The sequence below is a fragment of the Hyperoodon ampullatus genome, assembly GCF_949752795.1.
Source record: "Hyperoodon ampullatus genome assembly, chromosome: 11".
Taxonomy (NCBI): domain Eukaryota; kingdom Metazoa; phylum Chordata; class Mammalia; order Artiodactyla; family Ziphiidae; genus Hyperoodon; species Hyperoodon ampullatus.
In genome coordinates, this window is record NC_136924.1 from 8,587,634 (window position 1) to 8,607,621 (window position 19,988).

Here is a 19,988-nt window from a genome sequence, read left to right on the forward strand (position 1 = left end):
ACTCTATTAAAGCAATATATACATTTTAAACTAGGTGTTTTTCTTTTGTGTATATATTATAATTTACATATTCCTTTGAGATTACATTTCCAGCTGTGCTTTTAACCAAAGGATAAGTGAAATATTAATACACTGATTATGTAATGGAGCTACAAGTGGAGATGAGAAGCAGAAAAAAGGATGATGTAAAAAGGGCTAAACCTGGTATTGTCTAGAGAGAAACAAATGAGAAATAATAAATTATTCTTTTACCACTGACTAACCAGCTATCCTCTTTAGAGTATTCTATGAAACAAAAGACCAAGGAATATATATCTCAGTGACTTAAATTGAAGATACTTTCCGGTGAAGGCAGAAGGAGAGGACACAGTAGGGCCTCAGTTCATATTATGGAATTGATTAATTAATTAATGTGAACATATGATTGCTCTGCTGTGATTTTCTTTAAATGTCTTGAATTCTAGGATCTTTCTCTGTACCTCTTTTATGACTTGAATCTTTATCGAGAGCAACACATAACTTTTATATTTTTAAGTTACCAAATTTTTATACCCATATTTATTCTAAGCATTTTTAAGAGAGTGGATCAATTTTTAGAGTTTATCTACTTTTAAATTATCTAGTTATTCCTCTTCTTGTTATACTAGTTTGAATTTATTCTTTAACTGAAGGGTGTTGATGAAAATTAGTCAATCTAAGAAAGAAATGGAAAATTTTATTCAAGCCAAATTGAAGATTATAACCTGGGAACAGCATCTCAGAAATCTCTGCAAACTGCTCTACCCATTAAAAGTCAAGGCACAGTTAGTTTTTTGAGATGTACATTAAATGGCATATTAGGACTTGAGGACACAGGGAGGGGGAAGGGTAAGCTGGGACAAAGTGAGAGAGTGGCATGGACATATATACACTACCAAACGTAAAATAGATAGCTAGTGGGAAGCAGCCGCATGGCACAGGGAGATCAGCTCAGTGCTTTGTGACCACCTAGAGGGGTGGGATAGGGAGAGTGGGAGGGAGACGCAAGAGGGAGGAGATATGGGGATATATGTATATGTATAGCTGATTCACTTTGTTATAAAGCAGAAACTAACACACCATTGTAAAGCAATTGTACTCCAATAAAGATGTTAAATAAATAAATAAATGGCATATTATTGACAGTTTACACAATCCAGATCTAAGCGTCATCTTGACCCCTTACAAGATCAAGAAGGCAAGTTATCTTTTAAGGAGTTGTCTTGTTGATGCTAGGAGAATGTTGCTCTTTATGGTTGAGCAGGTATTCCTGCCAGTGGGGGGAGGTTTGGTCGATGCATGATGCAGATACACAATGCACAGTGCAGGGAGAGAAGAGGCCAAAGGACAGAGAAGACTTTTTTATGTTTAAATTTTTCTTGTCTTGACATACAATACACATTTTATTTCACAAGAGTATAGGTCTGATTTACATAGTTGAATTATATTTATCCTTTTAGTTTTAATATATTCAAGAAACTGGTAAGATATGAATGCTTCAGAAATCTGGGCAGTTCAGTATAATTTCAATATGCCTGTTATCCTTGGATAATATTTTGAATACCATATACAGTTAACCTTATTTAAAGGCTAAAATGAATATCAAGAAATTTTCATAGAATTGTGCTATAGCCTTTGATGCTTATTTTAAGCTATAACGTTCTAAGGTGGGAAATAAGTTTCCAAACTTTTACAACTAAAATTCAAAAGTTATCTTTACTTGAGAGTGTGTCAGTCTCTACCTGGCAAGTCTTCAGATACCCTTGAAGAGTATTTGTAAGGAAGCCTAGGGAGTCTTAGTTGATCCTTGAAAAGGATAATAAGGAACAGACTGAACTTCAAAACAAAAGGGTTGGTAAATGATATATATTTGGACTTAAAAAAATGTTTTTTTGTGAGAAACTATAAGGTGCCTATCAACCTAAATTTTATTTTTATTATAAAACATTATAAAAGTGACACAGATGCATGTCACACACACAAAAATAAATTTTAATAAAGTACTTTGTACTGTGAATAAACTAAAAATATTAAGCAATTATTTATTTACCTCTTAACGTAAGTAATACATAGTTATATTATCATTAATAAAAAGATTCTGACAGTATACAAACATGTACAATAAAAGGTTAAAGCCCTTTTTTGGCACCACTACCCACAGTGACACTGCCTTCTCATACTTCTTTCTATCCATGTACATATAAAAATACATATATGTACATATATTTAGGATTTAAGATAAATGTAATGAGTCACTAATTCATTTACCTATTCTTCTAACAAATATTTATAGAATGTCTACAATGTGCCAGGTACTTTTCTAGGAGCTAGAGAAATGGAAGGAAAAATGTTCCTGCTGTCATGTCCTGTCATTCGATCCTAGTGGGTAGAGACAGCAGAGTAATAAACAAATAGATAGATAGATAGATAGATTTATATCTATCTATCTATCTGTATATATCCTAATGTACACCCTGCCCTGCCTTTCCCCTGTGGTAACCATACATTTGTTTTCTATGCTGTGAGTCTGTTTCTGTTTTGTAAATAAGTTCATTTGTATCATTTTTTTTAGATTCCACATATAAGTGATATCATATTATACTTGTCTTTCTCTGACTTACTTCACTTAGTATGATAATCTCTAGGTCCATCCATTTTGCTGCAAGTGGCATTTTTTCGTTCTTTTTTATGACTGAGTAATATTCCATTGTATATATGTACCTCATCCTCTTTATCCATTCATCTGTCAGTGGATACTTAGGTTGCTTTTATGTCTTGGCTATTGTAAATGGTGCTGCTATGAACATTGGGGTGCATATATCTTTTTGAATTAGAGTTTTCTCCAAATATATGCCCAAGGGTGGGATTGATGGATCATATGGCAACTCTCTTTTTAGTTTTTTAAGGAACCTCCTTACTGTTTTCCATAGTGGCTGCACCAATTTACATTGTCACCAACAGTACAGGAGGGTTCCCTTTTCTCCACACCCTTTCCAGTATTTATTATTTGTAGAATTTTTGATGATGGCCATTCTGACTGGTGTGAGGTGATACCTCATTGTAATTTTGATTTGCATTTCTCTAATAATGAGATGTTGGGCATTTTTTCATGTGCCTATTTGCCATCTGTATGTCTTCTTTGAAGAAATGTCTATTTAGGTCTTCTGCCCATTTCTTGATTGGGTTGTTTGTTTTTTTGATATTGAGCTGTTTATATATTTTGGAAGTTAATCTGTTGTCGGTTGCATTGTTTGAAAATATTTTCTCACATTCTGTAGGTTGTCTTTTCATTGTGTTTATGGTTTTCTTTGCTGTGCAAAAGCTTATGTTTGATTAGGTCCCATTTGTTTATTCCTGCTTTTATTTCTTTTGCCTTGGGAGACTGACCTGAGAAAACGTTGGTACAATTTATGTCAGAGAATGTTTTGCCTATGTTCTCTTCTTGGAGTTTTATGATGTCATGTCTTATATTTAAGTCTTTAAGCCATTTTGAGTTTATTTTTGTGTATGGTGTGAGGGAGTGTTCTAACTTCATTGATTTACATGTGGCTGTCCAGCTTTCCCAACACCACTTAATGAAGAGACTGTCTTTTCTCCATTTATATTCTTGCCTTCTTTGTTGAAGATTGACTGTAGCTGTGTGGGTTTATTTCTGGGCTCTCTATTCTGTTCCATTGATCCTATGTCTTTTTTTGTGCCAATACTGCACTGTTTTGATTACTGTAGCTTTGTGGTATTGTCTGAAGTCTGGGAGGTTTATGCCTTCAGCTTTGTTCTTTTTCCTCAGGATTGCTTTGGCAATTCTGAGTCTTTTGTGGTTCCATATGAATTTTAGGATTATTTGTTCTAGTTCTGTGAAAAATGTCATGGATAATTTGATAGGGATCACATTAAATCTGTAGATTACTTTGGGTAGTGTGGCCATTTTAACAATATTAATTCTTCTAGTCCAAGAACATGGGATATCTTTTTATTTCTTTGAATCATCTTCAGTTAACTTTCTCAGTGTTTTATAGTTCTCAGCATGTAAGTCTTTCACCTCCTTGGTCAGGTTTATTCCTACTTTTTTTGCTGTTGTTGACACAATTTTAAAAGGGATTTTTTTTTTTTTTTACTTTCTCTTTCTGATATTTCATTGTTAGAGTAAGGAAATTCAACAGATTTCTGTACGTTAATCTTGTAACCTGCTACCTTGCTGAATTCGTTTATCTGTTCTAATAGTTTTTATGTGGAGTCTTTAGCGTTTTCTATATAGACTATTATATCATCTGCATATAATGACAATTTTACCTCTTCCCTGCCAGTTTGGATACCTTTTATTTATTTTCTTGTCTGATTGCTGTGGCTAGGACTTCCAATACTATGTTGAATAGAAATGGTAAGAGTGGGCATCCTTGTCTTGTTCCAGATTTTAGCAGGAAGACTTTCAGCTTTTCCCTGTTGAGTATTATGTTGGTGTGCATTTGTCATAAATAGCTTTTATTATATTGAGATACGTTTTCTCTATACCCACTTTGGTGAGAGTTTTTATTGTGAATGGATGCTGAATTTTATCAAATACTTTTTCTGCATCTATTGAGATGATCATGTGGTTTTTGTCTTTTCTTTTGTTGCTGTGGTGTATCACATTGATTGATTTGTGTATGTTGAACCATCCTTGTGACCCTAGGATGAATCCAACTTGATCATGGTATATAATCCTTTTTATGTGTTGTTGCATTCAGTTTGCTAATATTTTGTTGAGGATTTTTGCATCTGTGTTCATGAAAGATACTGGCCTGTAATTTTCTTTTTTGGTAGTATCTTTGTCTGGTTTTGGTATTAGGATAATGGCGTCTTCATAGAATGACTTTGAGAGTGTTCCCTCCTCTGCAGTCTTTTGGAAGAGTTTGAAAAGAATTGGTATAAGTTCTTCTTTGTATGTTTGGTAGAATTCCTCAATGAAACTATCCGGTCCTGGACTTTTGTTTGTAAAGTTTTTTCTTTATTACAGATTCTATTTCAAGTCTAGTGATAATTGTTCAAATTATCTGTTTCTTCTTGATTCAGTTTTCATGGGCCGTATATTTCTAGAAACTTGTCCACTACTTCTAGGTTGTCCAATTTATTGGCATATAATTGTTCATAGTATTCTCTTATGGTTTTTTTTTTTTTTTTTGTATTTCTGTGGTATTGGTTTTTATTTCTCCTCTTTCATTTCTTTTTTTGTTTATTTGGTCCTTTCTCTTTTCTCCTTGGTGAATGGCCAGAGGTTTGTCAATTTTGTTTATCCTTTCAAAAACCCAGCTCTTGGTTTTATTGATTTTTTTCTAATTTTTTTGAATCTCTATTTTATTTATTTCCTCTCTGATCTTTATTTATTTCCTTCTTTATGCTGACTTTAGGTTTTATTTGTTTTTCTAATTCTTTTAGGTGGTAGGTTAGGTTGTTTATTTGAGATTTTTCTTGCTTTATGAGGAAGGCCTATGTTGCTGTATACTTCCCTCTTAGGACTGCTTTTGCAGCATCCCATGTGTTTTGTATGTTTGTGTTTTCATTGTCATTTGTCTCAAGGTATTTTTAAATTTCCTCTTTGATTTCATTGTTGACCCATTGGTTTTTTAGTAGCATGTTGTTTAGTCACCATGTAATCATTTTCTTCTCGTTTCTGTTTGTGTGGTTGATTTCCAGTTTCCTGTTGTTGTGATCAGAAAAGATGCTTGAAATAATTTCTGTACTCTTAAATTTGTTGAGACTTTTTTTGTGAAGGGACACTGTTTTATATGAAGCAGCCAGGGAAGACCTTGTTGTTAACATAACATTTGAGCAGACATTTGAAGGCTGAGAGAAGGACCAATGCACTTATTCTGGAGAAATAGTGTTCCAGGCAGAGGGAACAGCAAGTAAAAAGCCCAAAGGGAAGAGCTTGCCTGCCTTTTTCAAGGAACACTGCAGACACCAGTATGGATGAAACAAAGTGTCAAGATCAGAAGCAGGAAGATCAGTTAGCAAGCTGATCTAGATGAGAGATGATGGTGGTTTAGATCAGAGAGGAGCAGTAGAAGAAATGGTTAAACTCTCGAGATTATTTTTAAAGTATTGCTAGCAGAAATTATTGACAGATTCAATGGGGGTGTGAAGGAAAGAAGAAAGCCAAGTGTAATTCAAAGATTTTTGGCCTGAAACAATGGGAAAATGGAGTTGTCATTTAGTGAACTGGTTATGACTGCTGAAAGAATAGAATTGAGGTGGAAGTTGTTTAGTTTTGGACAGGTTGAGTTTGACCTTCCTTTTAAAAATTCAAGTGTGCAGGCAATATTATCAGTGGATAGATAATTCTGGGTTTCTGAGGACAAATCTGGGTTAAAGATAAATCCCTGAGTTATTAACATATAGATAGTAAGTCTGACTGAGATCACTTAGGGAGCAGAAATGTTGAAGTACAGAGACTGAACCTAGGCATATTCCAAAGGAGTTTGGGAAGATAAGGAGGACCAGCACGGTGACCTAATAAGGAAGAACAGTACAGTGTTGCTCTCTTACTTAGCAATGTATCTTGGAGCTCTCTCCATTGTTAACATATATAGATTTACTAAATTTGTTTAATACAGGACAAAGTATTCCTTGGAATGGATGTACCATATTCTATTTTGCTTATGCTAAATTGATGGTATTTGTTTTCTAATTTTCTCCTCTATAATTTTTGTTTTATCTAGCCCATAATCTATCTGGATTATTTTTGTTTATGATTTGCAAAATGGTTCTAATTTTATATTTTTATGAATGCTATTTATTGAATAATCCATGCTTTCACACATTGATAGGAAATGACACCTTTCTCAGATAGTGTATTTTTAGGTTCTCTTCTTTTCCTTTAATCTGTTGGTTCCTGTGATAATACTATACTGTTAAAATTACTGTCGTTTATTTAAACCTTTGAAATCCAGTAGAGCAAGTCACCCAAAGTTCTTATTTTTCAGAATTTTCTTAGCTAACCTCATGCATTTTTCTCTTTTATATGAGTTTTACTTATTTATTTACTTTAAAAAGAGTGACCATTTTACTTCATTGGTCTGTGTAAGACATACAGATGCAATTTTATATTTTTTAGAGACCAGATATAGGGTTACTGAGTAAGTTTCCCCAAAGAAGAGATTTCAGTCACGAAGGGCTCGCTGACTGCAGCTCATTTATTGTCTGGGCTCAGCAATGGAAGCCAGAATATTCAGTGCACGCACGTATGGTGAACAATGCCAGATAGGAAAATCGAACAATAAGGCTTTTGTTTCATATTTTGCTAGAGCTCTTTCTAATATTTCTAGTGTAGATGCAAAAAGGGTAGACCATCTTTTAGAGGAGATAATTAATATTTAAAAAGCTTATTTAATATTAACAATTAGGAAGCATTTTAAAATTTGATGATGAAATATTTTATTTATCCAGAGATCTTGGCAAGAGGGAAATTGAAATGTTGATCACATCACCAATTTAATAAGGCTTAGGTAGAAAAGTTTACTCGAGTCTTTCATTTGGGATTAAAGTATATGTGGTTTACAGTGCAAATTCATAGAAAAGTTTCAAAATGTTTTATGCTTAAAAAGAGTGATTTTTAAATCATCTCATTTTCTTTATAATGTTTAAATCATAATAAACATTGCTGACCAGATTTAAAGTAAAAGCTGATTTTGATAATTTGTGTGTCAAATGAGTTTTAGAGTCAGATTGTTAAAGTCCATTAAAAAAAAAAAGCCTGTTGGGATTTTTATCGACATGCATTGAATTTAAAGATCATTATGGGAATAAATTTTGTCTTTGATATTTTTTTTCTTTGTAACATAAATTATCTTTTCATTTATTTAGTTGTTGTTTCAGATATTTGTGTTAATCTTGCCCAGTTTTAGTTTGGTTTATTCCTAAGGATTTTGTTGGGGTTTTTTTTCTTCATATAAGAAATATTTATTGGATGCCTGACACATGCTAGTCACTATTCTAGGGACCAGGGATACAAGATTGATCAAAAAAAAGTCCCTGCCCTCATTAAGTTTATACTCTGATAGAAGGCATCAGGGAATAGAAAAACAAATAAATAGATACATAATGTCAGGTTATAAACAGGAGAAAAACTAAACAGGGAGAGGAGGGTCAGATATGTGAAGAGTAAAGCAAAATCTCTCAAAAATCACTTTATATATTTTTCCTTATCTTTATTTTCCTATCTTTCAATAATAGTCATTGTGGTTTTAAATAAGATAGTCTAAAACCCTCTATATACAAAGCTATAATGTAAGTTGAGATTATTAACTTAGGTGACAAAAATTTGTCTCTAACAGCATAATACCTGTTTATTTTTCCTAGATAAAATTATATGTCAGATTTCATTTAGGTCTAAAGAAATTTTAAAAGTGTGTATTTTCAAAGTAGAGTGAGGACGTGTAGATAATCTTGATTCATCTGTGTAATTCTGTTGATTCAGTTCAACAAGGTTCTGTAGTAGGCAGTAGAGGATGTATGATAAGTGAGATACTCTCTTTCCCCATAGGGAGCTCATGATGTAGTGAGGAATTCACAAGCAATTACGTAAAACTTTCATGCATGTCTGAGAGTGATATATTCGTGACCCATAGATCTTAATCAACTACAGATATGAATTATTGAAAAGATGAATGAAAGAAGTAATGAGTGATGGATGTATAAACCAAATGCTATTAAGACTAGAAGAGAGAGTAATTTTTCATAACTAAGGGATAAAGGAAAGCTTTCTAAAAAAGGTGACATTTGGTCTTCATTTAGAAAGATGAACAAAGAAATTAGGGCCAGATTATGAGAGCCATGAATGCTATACTGAGGTCTCAGAATATTATTCAGTGGAAAGCAAAGTATACTTTGTTCCATAAAAATATTTTTGAGTGTTTAATGCAAAAGAGTTGCATACATTCATTTACATTTCTGAAAAGTAGTAATTTTTCACATAATAGAAGATAGACTGACATGGAGCTAGATCAGAGACAGGGAGACTGGTTAGGGAGTAGTTATAAGACTCCAAAGCGAGGATACTTTAGATAAGAACAGTAGGAGGAGACAACAATTTACCAGGCCTTTTCAGAGATAAAACCAACTAACATGGTAACCAATGGTAGGGAAATGTGGTAGGGTCGGGGTGAGGGTGGTGGTGAAGGCTAAAGATGATGGCAGGGTTTTAGGTTGGTTGACTACATAATGATATATCATTATGGGGGAAATCAGATTTGTGGGCTTAGGAAATGAGTTTAGTTTTGCATATTTTTCATTTTAGAAATGTTCAGCAAATAGTTTAACTTCTTATGTCAAAATCCAGAAAGAAGTTCAGACTGAAATAATGTGGGAATTAAATTTAAAGGAGTAGATGTAATTGCCCAGAAACTGGAGTGAGGCATCTACAAGCCAAGGATTGCCAGCAACCACCAGAAGCTAGGAAGAGGCAAGCAGAGATTCTTTCCTAGAGCATTTGCAGTGAGCATGATCCAACTGATACCTTGATTTCAGACCTCTAGCCTCCAGAACCATGAGAGAATACATTTCTGTTGTTTTCAGCTACCCAATGTGTGGCCATTTGTTATGGCAGCCCTCAGAATGTATTACAGGGATCATCCATACGTATTGAGATATGGACAAGATTGCCTAGGGAAAGAGTATAGATAGGGCAAGAGTTCAGACTAATTTTAGGCAATTTAGATTGACTTACTGTGCCCAAATTTTACTTTAAAAAGCAGTAGGACCAGGCAAATGTGACACTTGGTTACCGTACAAAATTTTTAGTATCCATTACATTCTACCTAGCCACTTCATACTTTTACCAGATGAAGGCATGTGAGTTTATAAGCCTTTATTCAAAGAAGTATAAAAGGGGCTTGGGGAGTGAGAGGATTAAGCCTTAAGAACATTTAATAGACAGAAAATAATGAGCTATCAAGGGGCTATGAAGAGCATTAGGCCACAAATAAGAGAGAATGATGCCATGGAAGCCAGATGAAGAGAATGTTTTAAGGAGGGAGTATCAGAAGCTCTCAAAAATCTACAGTAAGAAAAATACCCATTGGGTTTGGTCTCAGATGCTGGTGATGATGGAAACAAGAGCTGTTTGAGTGGCCTATGTAGCTCTTTTCAGAAAGATACTGTTCCTCTTAATATAGAGGAAGGACAAGAAGACAAAAAGAAAGGGAAAAAGAATTTTTTAGCACGTATTACATTTACCCAGTCAAGAGCTAATGAAGATTGAAAACGAAAAGGAGATATAATTAAAAGGATGCATATATAAGAACTTGGAGATTAAAGGAGAGAATAAAAGATTGTTCTAAAATTCAAACTTGTTTAATTAAGTGGATAATATTATTAATACAAGAAGGAAGAACTAGTAGAACATCTACATTTACAAGAGTAATGCATTTCTAAAGCCAGCAAAGACTAAGAAACTGGGCATATTTGCAGAGAAAACCATAATTCAAAAAGACACATACACCCCAATGTTCATTGCAGCAGTATTTACAGTAGCCAGGTTATGGAAGCAATTTAAATGCCCATCAACAGACAAATGGATAAAGAAGATGTGGTACATATATGCAATGGAATATTACTCAGCCATAAAAAGGAATGAAATTGGGTCATTTGTAGAGACGTGGGTTGACCTAGAGGCTGTCATACAGAGTGAAGTAAGTCAGAAAGAGAAAAACAAATATCGTATATTAACGCATATATGTGGAATTTAGAAAAATGGTACAGATGAACCCATTTTCAAGGCAGAAACAGAGACACAGATGTAGAGAATAAACGAATGGACATCAAGGGGGGAATGCCGGGCAGGAGGGTGGTGGGATGAATTGGGAGATTGGGATTGACATATATACACTAATATGTATAAAATAGATAACCAATAAAAACAAATTGTATCTCATGTAAAAAAAAGACTAAGAAATGAAATAGAAGAAAAGAACAAGAGGCTTCATCTACTCCAAAATTATCATTTAAAGATAGCATGAAAGTGCTCGTAAAGGAAAGCAACTTGATTCACTGATAAGGAAGTTTAATGCCCAGTTTAAGTAGATTTGAATACAAGTATATGAAAACAGTTAAATAGGAGACCAAGACTTAACAATAGAAATGGTGAACACAGTGACTTTGATTCAGGACGTAGAAGGGAGCCTCATTCTTCACTGCAGTCAGAATGAAGCTGGTGAAATAGATTCTAAAGATTATATTGAATCAGTATATGAAAGGCTTTGTTTGAGGGTGTCTCTCAGTATCAGTTTTTTGCACTTGTTCTCTTACAAATTGAACAGAGCTGTGAGGCTACTGTGACCTCAATCAAAGAGGAAACTGTGATGCAGACTCAGAAAACTTCAAGGTGATTACACAATCATTGGGTGTCCAGAGGAGTGAGTCTCTAATGTGGTTTCACATAGCCCTGAGCCAAGGCTAGCAATTGCTGTAAACTGCCCTAGGACCTTAAAGTTCATGGGTGTTTTGGATGGAGATTGGGAGCCATGTGCATGGAGTAAGACTGACCTTCAGCTGTCCTTCACACAGTTATGTAGAGTTGAAGGGGGAACTTTCTTACACACAGATTAAGGGTACCCTTCTGTAGGCCCTCACTGTGGTGGCAAAGAGAAGTTTTATGAGCCCTAAGGAAGACGGTAACCCTCCTCCCCACCTCATCACCTTCATCAACACAAGTTAGGGAACATGCTTGCCATCTTGCAGCCTCCATTTCTCCAGTGACAGCCCTGTGTGCTCAGTGTGTGACTGCTCCCCAGCTGGCTTCCATGCTATATCATCTGAAATCAAGAGGAATGCCAGGAGTCCTGTGTATCCCTGTCTGCATCTTCCCTTTATCAACTGTCAAGCCCAGAACTCTGTATTCCCCTGAAAAATTCCTTCCTCCGCCCCTACCACAACACTCACAGCTTCACCACTATCTCTCTAGGGATGGTAAAGACCAATCCCATCGTGCCTTTGATCCCCATTCATGTCAGCCCTCACCAGAAACCCTGGCCTCACGATTCGTTCCTGATTTCTGGGATTCTCATCAAATGTATCTCTATATGTCCTTTGTTCTGACTAGTCTTCTGCCTCTCCTCAATTCCAAAATTTTCTGGAATTTGGTCATTCATTACTAAAAGTGTCTTTATCTGCAGCCTATTCTCTGAAAATTTCTTTACTGTCTAATCAAAACTTAGCTCTTTCCTGAGGAAGCATACTTCCCATCCTCATCGAGCAGTGCATTTTTCTGTCTCGGTTCCCTTGTATGAGGTAATTAGCCTCTCGATTGCTACTTCAAGACTGTATGCATCATCTAATGCCGTTTCAGAAATCACCACAAAACTGAATGGCTTAGAGACAGAATAAATTTTATTATCTCTTACAGTTTCTGTAGGTCGACAATTTGAGAGTAACTTTGGCATGGATTTCTTAGATTTTTTTTTTCCTGGAAATAATGTACCCCTTCCATTGTAATATATTTTCCAGAAATACTCTTCCCATTTCAATCTAATGTTAAGTTGTAATTTTTCTCAGTCAGTTTTTTTAGATTACTGTTGGCAGAGGAAATTTCTGCCTGTTTTCAGACAAGTAGACCTGCTTTTTTCCTGGCAACATAAGGTGAATTGCAGAGCAATGATGGCGCACTAATTATACTTTTCATTACAAATGCATTGCTTGTTTCTTAAGTGGGATTCTTTTCGTGTTCTGTAGTAAGTTGACTTTCATCTCTTCTTTTCCCCTATTAGAAGTTTATTTTGTAGGTATTTGGTTGGGATATTATAAGTTGAGAAATTGCTGGCTAATCATTTTAAATGGTAAAATGTTCTGGTATTATGTTTTTGGAGATTAACTGTATCCTGTTGGAAGCACTTTGTTTGTTTGTTTTTCCTTGTCTTCCCCTAATATTTGCATGGCTTGCTTCCTCGTTTAAATCTCTGCTCAAATATCACATCCTCAAAGAAGACTTCTGTATTAATTAGGGCAGAACTATTCAACTAGTGTGCTGTGGATGCTGTATGGGAGTTCCCGGGATACTGCTTCCTTCATCCCATGGGTTTTGCCTCTACACAGTTATCTGTTTATTCCACTGCGATATACAAAATTTGCCATATTACCAGAGGGCTGAGCTACAAAAAAAGTTTGGGAAGCATTAAATTAAGATAAAGATTTAGGTGCAAAATGGGTTCAAACTCAAAGTAACAGTGACTTCAACAAGACAGATGGATATTTCTGTTTCAGTCCAGCGGTAGACAGTTAGAGTTAGTAAAGGAGCTCTGCACCAAAAAGCCTTCCAAGAACCCAGAATCCTTCTATTTTGTTGCTCCACTGTCTGCTTGCCAACATGAACACATTCCAGACAGGGGAGGGATGAAGTGAGGTGGAAAGTGTGGGGGAAAGATCATGCCCCCCCACTCCTCTTTGAGCATTTGCACACATCATTTCTGCCCACATCCAGTTAGCCAAAACTTACCCTCTAGCTATCCTAGTGACTGCATGGGAGTCTGGGAATTGCAGTCTTTAACCCGAGCAGCTGAATAGCCAGGTAAAAATTGAGTGCTGTTACTACAAGGAAGAAGGAGAGAACAGATGGGGGAAGGGAAAGAACTAACTGTTTTATTGGTTAGCACTTTTCCTAACACTCTCAATAAAAGACCACAACCCCATTTCTCTAGCCCCTTACCCTTTACAGTAAAGTTTAGATATTTCTTTCTTCAGTTGTAAGAAAAAAAGTGAAGTACTTAGAGTAACCCTTTGATTTAGCAATAATCATGTTTCAGTTAAATCATAAAGCCTTTGGTAAAACTCAAACGCTGTTTCAAGGCATCTTGGAAATTGACAGAGGAAGTAGTCCAGGGTCCCTAGTTACTGGATAGGCTTCAAGGGCTCCATGATTCCTGGGCACTTGTAAAGTGAAATTGTTTATATAGCCTGGTGGTTAAGAGCATGGCCCCTGGTGTCAGACTGCCAGGGTTTAAATTCCACCTCTGCCATGTGCTAGATTTGCAACTTAAGCAGTTTCCTTAACCTCCCTGTGCTCACTTTCTCTATCTGAAACATGAGAATAATAGTGTACCTATTTCACAGAACTGCTGTGGGGACTAGTTAATACATTTAGCGCTCTTAGCATTTAAAACTAGTTATTACATTTAAAGCACTTACAATAGTGCCTAACAATATTAAGTGCTGTATAAATACTAGCATTATTATTATTTATATTCCTAGGGCAGGGTCAGTATCTTCCATCTGAGTATCAATAATGTCTATTGTAAATCTTACTTTAATACCTGAAAGAAATCACTATCACAGGCTTATGATCTGCATGAAATTTAAATTTTCTCTATTTTAATAAAAAATCATTTGACCTTTCATAACACAGAAGTTTATTTAGTGGAATCTACCTCAACAGTATTTTCTTTTAAAGCATTTTCTTGTATTCTAGTTCTGTTTTACTTAACCTAATAGAAAATTTATATTCATCTCAGTTTTCTTTTAATTGCCACAGTTTTGATGGGCTTAAGCTTTTCTAGACTTTAATTTAAAATAGAAATTTTTTTTTTCCTTTTGAGAAACCTGTGCAGTTAATAGTTGTACATAAGGGGCTTACACATCTGCAAGTTGCACGTGTAACTCTGTTAGTGAGTTGGGCAGCAGATACCTGTGATTAAGCAGAAACTGTTGATTTTTTTGTTGTTACTTGAACCATAAATGCAGTTGAGCCAAACTGAATCACAGTTGAAAATCTTACAGCCTGTCAATGTAGTGAAAAAATAAGAGCCTATACAGCTGTTCATTTTCTGGAAAGTGAACATCGTGGCTGGAAAAAAAATTGATGCTTCAACATTGTTAGGAATGAATTAATATTGTTCTATAATAAATTGCCAAATGTCACATTTAATAAACCATTTTATTAGAAGTCGGGTCAGCAGTAAATGCCCAGTATCTCATTACTTATCTTCTGTAGTTACACTGAACATGCAAAGTATTTCCATTTTAAATTGCTTTTGCTAAATATTTGAGAAATAGTTTTGGCAAATTGGTTGGTATCAGACCTGGAGCTTAAATACAAAACAGCTGTTGTTGAGAAAATACCATTTTCATAATATTAATATGCTTTTAATTAACATACTGGAATGAACTGTTAAACGTTACCACTTACATGTTTAACTACTGTTTGACTTTCAAATAACTGATTTGCTTTCTCGATAGATTATTTACTTTAACTAAAAGAGGAAGAATTTTATTTAAATAATCCATATTTTTCTTCCATCTGCAGAATGTACCCAAGAAAAGTGGGGATTTCCAATGTGCCACTATTTAAAGGAAGAGAGATGGTGCTGTGGCCGGAATGCCAGAATGTCAGCATGTTTGGTATGACTGTTTTTTTTCCTGGACTTAGAGCTTTATCCAGATGTTGCAGAATTTTATTTATTTATTTTTGGCTTCATTACATGCCAAATTTTGCAGAGTGTCATTATTAATGTTTTTGTGCATTGCAAATTATGAGGAAAAAAATGACTTACCTTTCCAACATTACTCACTCTGCATGCAGTGTGATAACAATTTATAATTATACTATAATTCTACATTATAGTACTTAATTTCTTACATATAATTACTTTAATTATCATATAAAATGTACCAACAACCAAGTCTTAAACACAGAATTACTTTAGTGCTTTATCCACAGCTCTGTGGTATTTTGTGTTTGTTTGTAGCAGATCATTTGGCCTCCTAATTTTTTATAAAATGGGAAAAATATTATTAAGCTATCTGGGATATGAAGTAACTATCTAGTTAAGTGAAATCTTTATTTAGCTCGTGTCCTTAGACCTAGAACACTTTAGCCCACAGTCTTCTCTTTTTGTGGTGTTATGTTGGTTTAAAAAGGAACAGATGCCAGTTAAATGGTATAAATGGACTTTGTCATCATAAATTTAAAATATAGCTTTTAAAATAATGTGTTTAATGTCCAATCCCAAGATAAATTAACTATTTTGTGGTCATTATCTCAATATTTTTTATATTGCCAATAACACAGCAATATAAAAATGTGTTCCAGTGTTCTGGGTCACATATCTGAGAATTAACTTCGAAATCTTATTTATGCTCAAATAATGATTTCCTTTTGTGAGTCATCTTAAAATACTTTTCTGGGAATTTGTCTTTCTTTCATTATATTCGTAAATGATACTCATTTAGGGTCTTGTTAGAATGGGAGGTCATTCTTGGAATGACTTGGTTCCCAGAATGCTGGCAGCTTACACCTTCTAGGCAAGAAATTGAAATAGTCTTTTATAGGGAATCTGATTAGCCTAAGAGAAAAGACTAAAGATTTTGGCATTAGGGATTTCACAATGAAATAGGACCTTTGTGGTGAGACCCACAATTAAAAGTCCTCACTCATAAGCACAGTGCTTCTAATCAAGTTTATGATTACCGCATTTTAATTATCAAAAAGCCAAGAATCATTAGTTGTCTAAGAAAGTCTAACATGAAAGAAAAGAGATCAGATAAACAAATAGAAAAGTAGCAACTTGGAGGAAATGGATACTATCCAAAGTAAAATAAAATAACTATTAGTATCCCTTAGAAAGATAAAATGATACAATATATCCACAAAATAAAAATGTTTGCTATAAAAGTAAACATTCAACAAACCAAAAAGAAGAGTTTTTGAAAAATATATTCCAAAATGTAGAATTTGTCAACCGTGCCGCACTTAAGAACTTTGCCTGACCAATGTCAGCTTCTCATGGAATGCCCCTCTCCTTAACTCTATCCCTGTCTTTGCTCACCTTGACTTCTTTTTTTGATGCTAGAGTAATCTAGGAAAGTCTAAGGAACATATTTCTTTTGGTGCATCTTGTTTTATTGCCTTTTGCTCCATACCTGACCTTTTCTACAACTATTCAAAGCTTAAGGGGTTGAGAGAGAGACACAGAGAGAGAGAGAAGTATACCTTTCTGGTGACACTTTCAGATAAATTGTTAAGGGTACTAACCAGAGGGGAAAAATTAATTACATTAGTGCAATCTTGTCAGCATACTTTTAGCCTGATAAAACTGTAAAATATTTTAGATTAGTATGAAATGAACACTTGGTATATTTATTGGCCAAGAAAAATTATTAATGTTTGTAAGAAACTGCTTATCACCTACCTGATTATCTTTTATTATGTAATCAGATTTTATCATTGGTATTTCTAAAACAAACACATCAGCAACACATAACAAAAAGTAGTCCTGTGTTATATATTTTTATTGATGCCAAATCATTTATTATTAAAAACTTTTGTTTCTTTATTATTGATAGTTTGGCCTTTTAGCAAAGCAAGTAACACAAAAATTTAATTTGAAATGAACACAACCAGTACTGTAAATGAAAACTCAGTGTTTTCTTCAATAACATACTTGTTCTGGGCCTGTTGCTACTTAATTTAATACAAAAATTATATAATAACTATCTTTTGTATTCATAACACTCTGGTTCTAGATGTTCATGAAGGTATCCTTGAAGTCAATGGAAAAATTACATTTTTTTTCTTCAAAAAATTTCTCTAAAGCAAGCTTTTATACCATGAACTCATTTTCCCACTAACTCTTCATGGTGTGAGGGCATGAAAAGTAAACCGGGGTTCAGAAAACAAGTTTTTAGTTCCTGTTCACCTGCTAACTAGCTGTGCAGCTTGAGTCAAGACACCGCCATTGTCAGTGACCTTGTGCATCTGAGAAATTTGCACTTGGGATAATCTGCACATTTTCTTTCAGTTTTAAAAGTACATGATTCAGCTGTATCTAAAAAGTATTATTTATGAAGACATAGCCATCTGAAGCAAATATGAGTACTTTAAATTTGAGTAGGAAGTATATGCACTGTTACATTTTACTGTTTTTCTTTATGTTTGAAATATTTTCCAACAAAAACTTTAAAAATAAAATTTTAGCTAAAATGTTATATCTAATTTAGTTAGAAAACAACATAAGTGTAGAAATGCATGTCTAAAAAATTGAAAGTTTCAGAAAGCCCTATTCCATTTTTAAATTATAACAAATCCTTTCATGTATGTTAGATTATGAGTATTTATGAGAAACATTGGGAAAATTTTATAAAATATTATAAATATTGGGAAAATTTTATAAATTTTTTTATAAGAGTGTTTTGAATTTTAAATAAATATCAATGTAAAAGCAGCTACATGTAAAATTGCAAAAATATGTATTACTTTCTCTTATGGTGACTTGATCATACGTGAATTTGATTTGAATTTGACCATGCAGACCAAAAATATGTGTACTTTTCTAAACTAAGATTTCAACTATAATCAGTTCAATATAATCTTGTTTAATAAAAGATGAAATTATACATTTATAAAAAATTGGAAGAAAATAAGTTTAAAAGTAGTATGTATATAAATATGTTTATGTATGTCTATACATAATAATAGTTTTGGATTTGATTGTTTTAGCTGCAATAAAAGTGAGCCAAGAATATGTCATTTTATTTCTTTCCTGTTTTCTAATTCCTTCTAAAATTCAAGGAGTGTATACAGTTGGGGTGTGTATGTGTTTGTGTGAGTGACACACATCCATATGTCAGCCCTAAATTACACAAGTGCACCAGTTAACATTCCTTAATGATATTAACACTTTTAAGTGTATAAACTTATATGTTATCATTTAATTAATCTTTTTAAGTGTCACTTTTAGAAGCCCTTATACAGTGTGTTTATAAGTCTTATAAGACAAGACTAAATATATCAGCTGTCTTTGTCTTATTTTTTTCTCCTTAAAGGCACTGGAGCGCGTTGCAGTTGGCCAAGGGGTGAGTGAGCGTGTTTACTCTAATCCAACTGATGAACGTGATAGTTTTTCTCAAAATACTCTTCATACTTGACCTGCTGATGAAACTAAAACCTGATGGATTTTTATAAATATCACCTGTTCTTGTCACCTATTCATATTCAAACTTATACATTTTCTGTAAGTTTACTTTAAAAGAGAAGTGAATTCTCAGGAAAAGTAAATTGAACTTTTAGGAAAACTTCCACATTATACTCTTGTACTAATGTCTCATTTATTCATACTATATTAAACAGTCTATAAATATTTCTAAAGAATGTTATTGCTGACTGTCAGGCTTTTATGGGCTTAGTTCAAGCAAAGATAAACAAGTTATAGCATTCAATTTACTTTTTAACTATAGTCCAAACCACACATTTTAGTTGGTTGTTTTTTAACTTTCTTCTTTATTGACTTCATTAGTCATTAGTTGCAACAACCAAATGGGTTTTTACGTATAAACAGATGTTAAATGTATCTTTCACATATTCATGTAATTGCCTTTTCCTCTACCTTAAGATTTATGAAACATATTAGGAATTTTAAAGTTTTTTTTTTTTTTTTTTTTGCGGTACGCGGGCCTCTCACTGTTGTGTCCTCTCCTGCTGCTGAGCATAGGCTCCAGACGTGCAGGCTCAGCGGCCATGGCTCACGGGCTTAGCCGCTCCACGGCATGTGGGATCTTCCCGGACTGGGGCACGAACCCACGTCCCCTCCATTGGCAGGCGGACTCTCAATCACTGCGCCACCAGGGAAGCCCCTTAAAGTATTTTTTTAAGAGTTCCTTTTAAATTTTTCACAGAAGTTTTCTTATTGGACCTGAATTTTAGAAATTTCTCTTTTGCTTATTTTCAGGGAGGATTAATATGTCAATTTGAATTTTTAAAAATAATAGTAGCATAATACTAGCAACAAGTATCATTTACTGAGTGCTTTCTTTGGGCCAGACACAATGCTAAGAACTTTGTGTGGGTTTTTTTTAAATACTCATTATACCTATCTGAAACTTGATAAAAACTGATTTTTTAAAGGCATTTGAGCATATTGTTTAAGTGTGTAAGCTTTAGTCTCAGACTGCTGGTTTGCATCAGCAGTCTGCTGGTCTTCATCAGTTACTGGCTTAGTGATCAGAGACACATC

General features: G+C 34.2%; 1 protein-coding gene across 1 annotated transcript in view; it reads left to right on the forward strand.

Annotated features, from left to right (window-relative positions):
• METTL25 (methyltransferase like 25) overlaps positions 1–19,988 on the forward strand; it is a 98,686-nt gene that overhangs the window by 49,641 nt on the left and 29,057 nt on the right. Inside the window, exons 6-7 of the mRNA XM_079714395.1 lie at positions 15,284–15,378; positions 18,802–18,831. Coding sequence (XP_079570521.1) covers positions 15,284–15,378; positions 18,802–18,831 — 125 coding nt within the window. The remainder of the gene's footprint in view (positions 1–15,283; positions 15,379–18,801; positions 18,832–19,988) is intronic.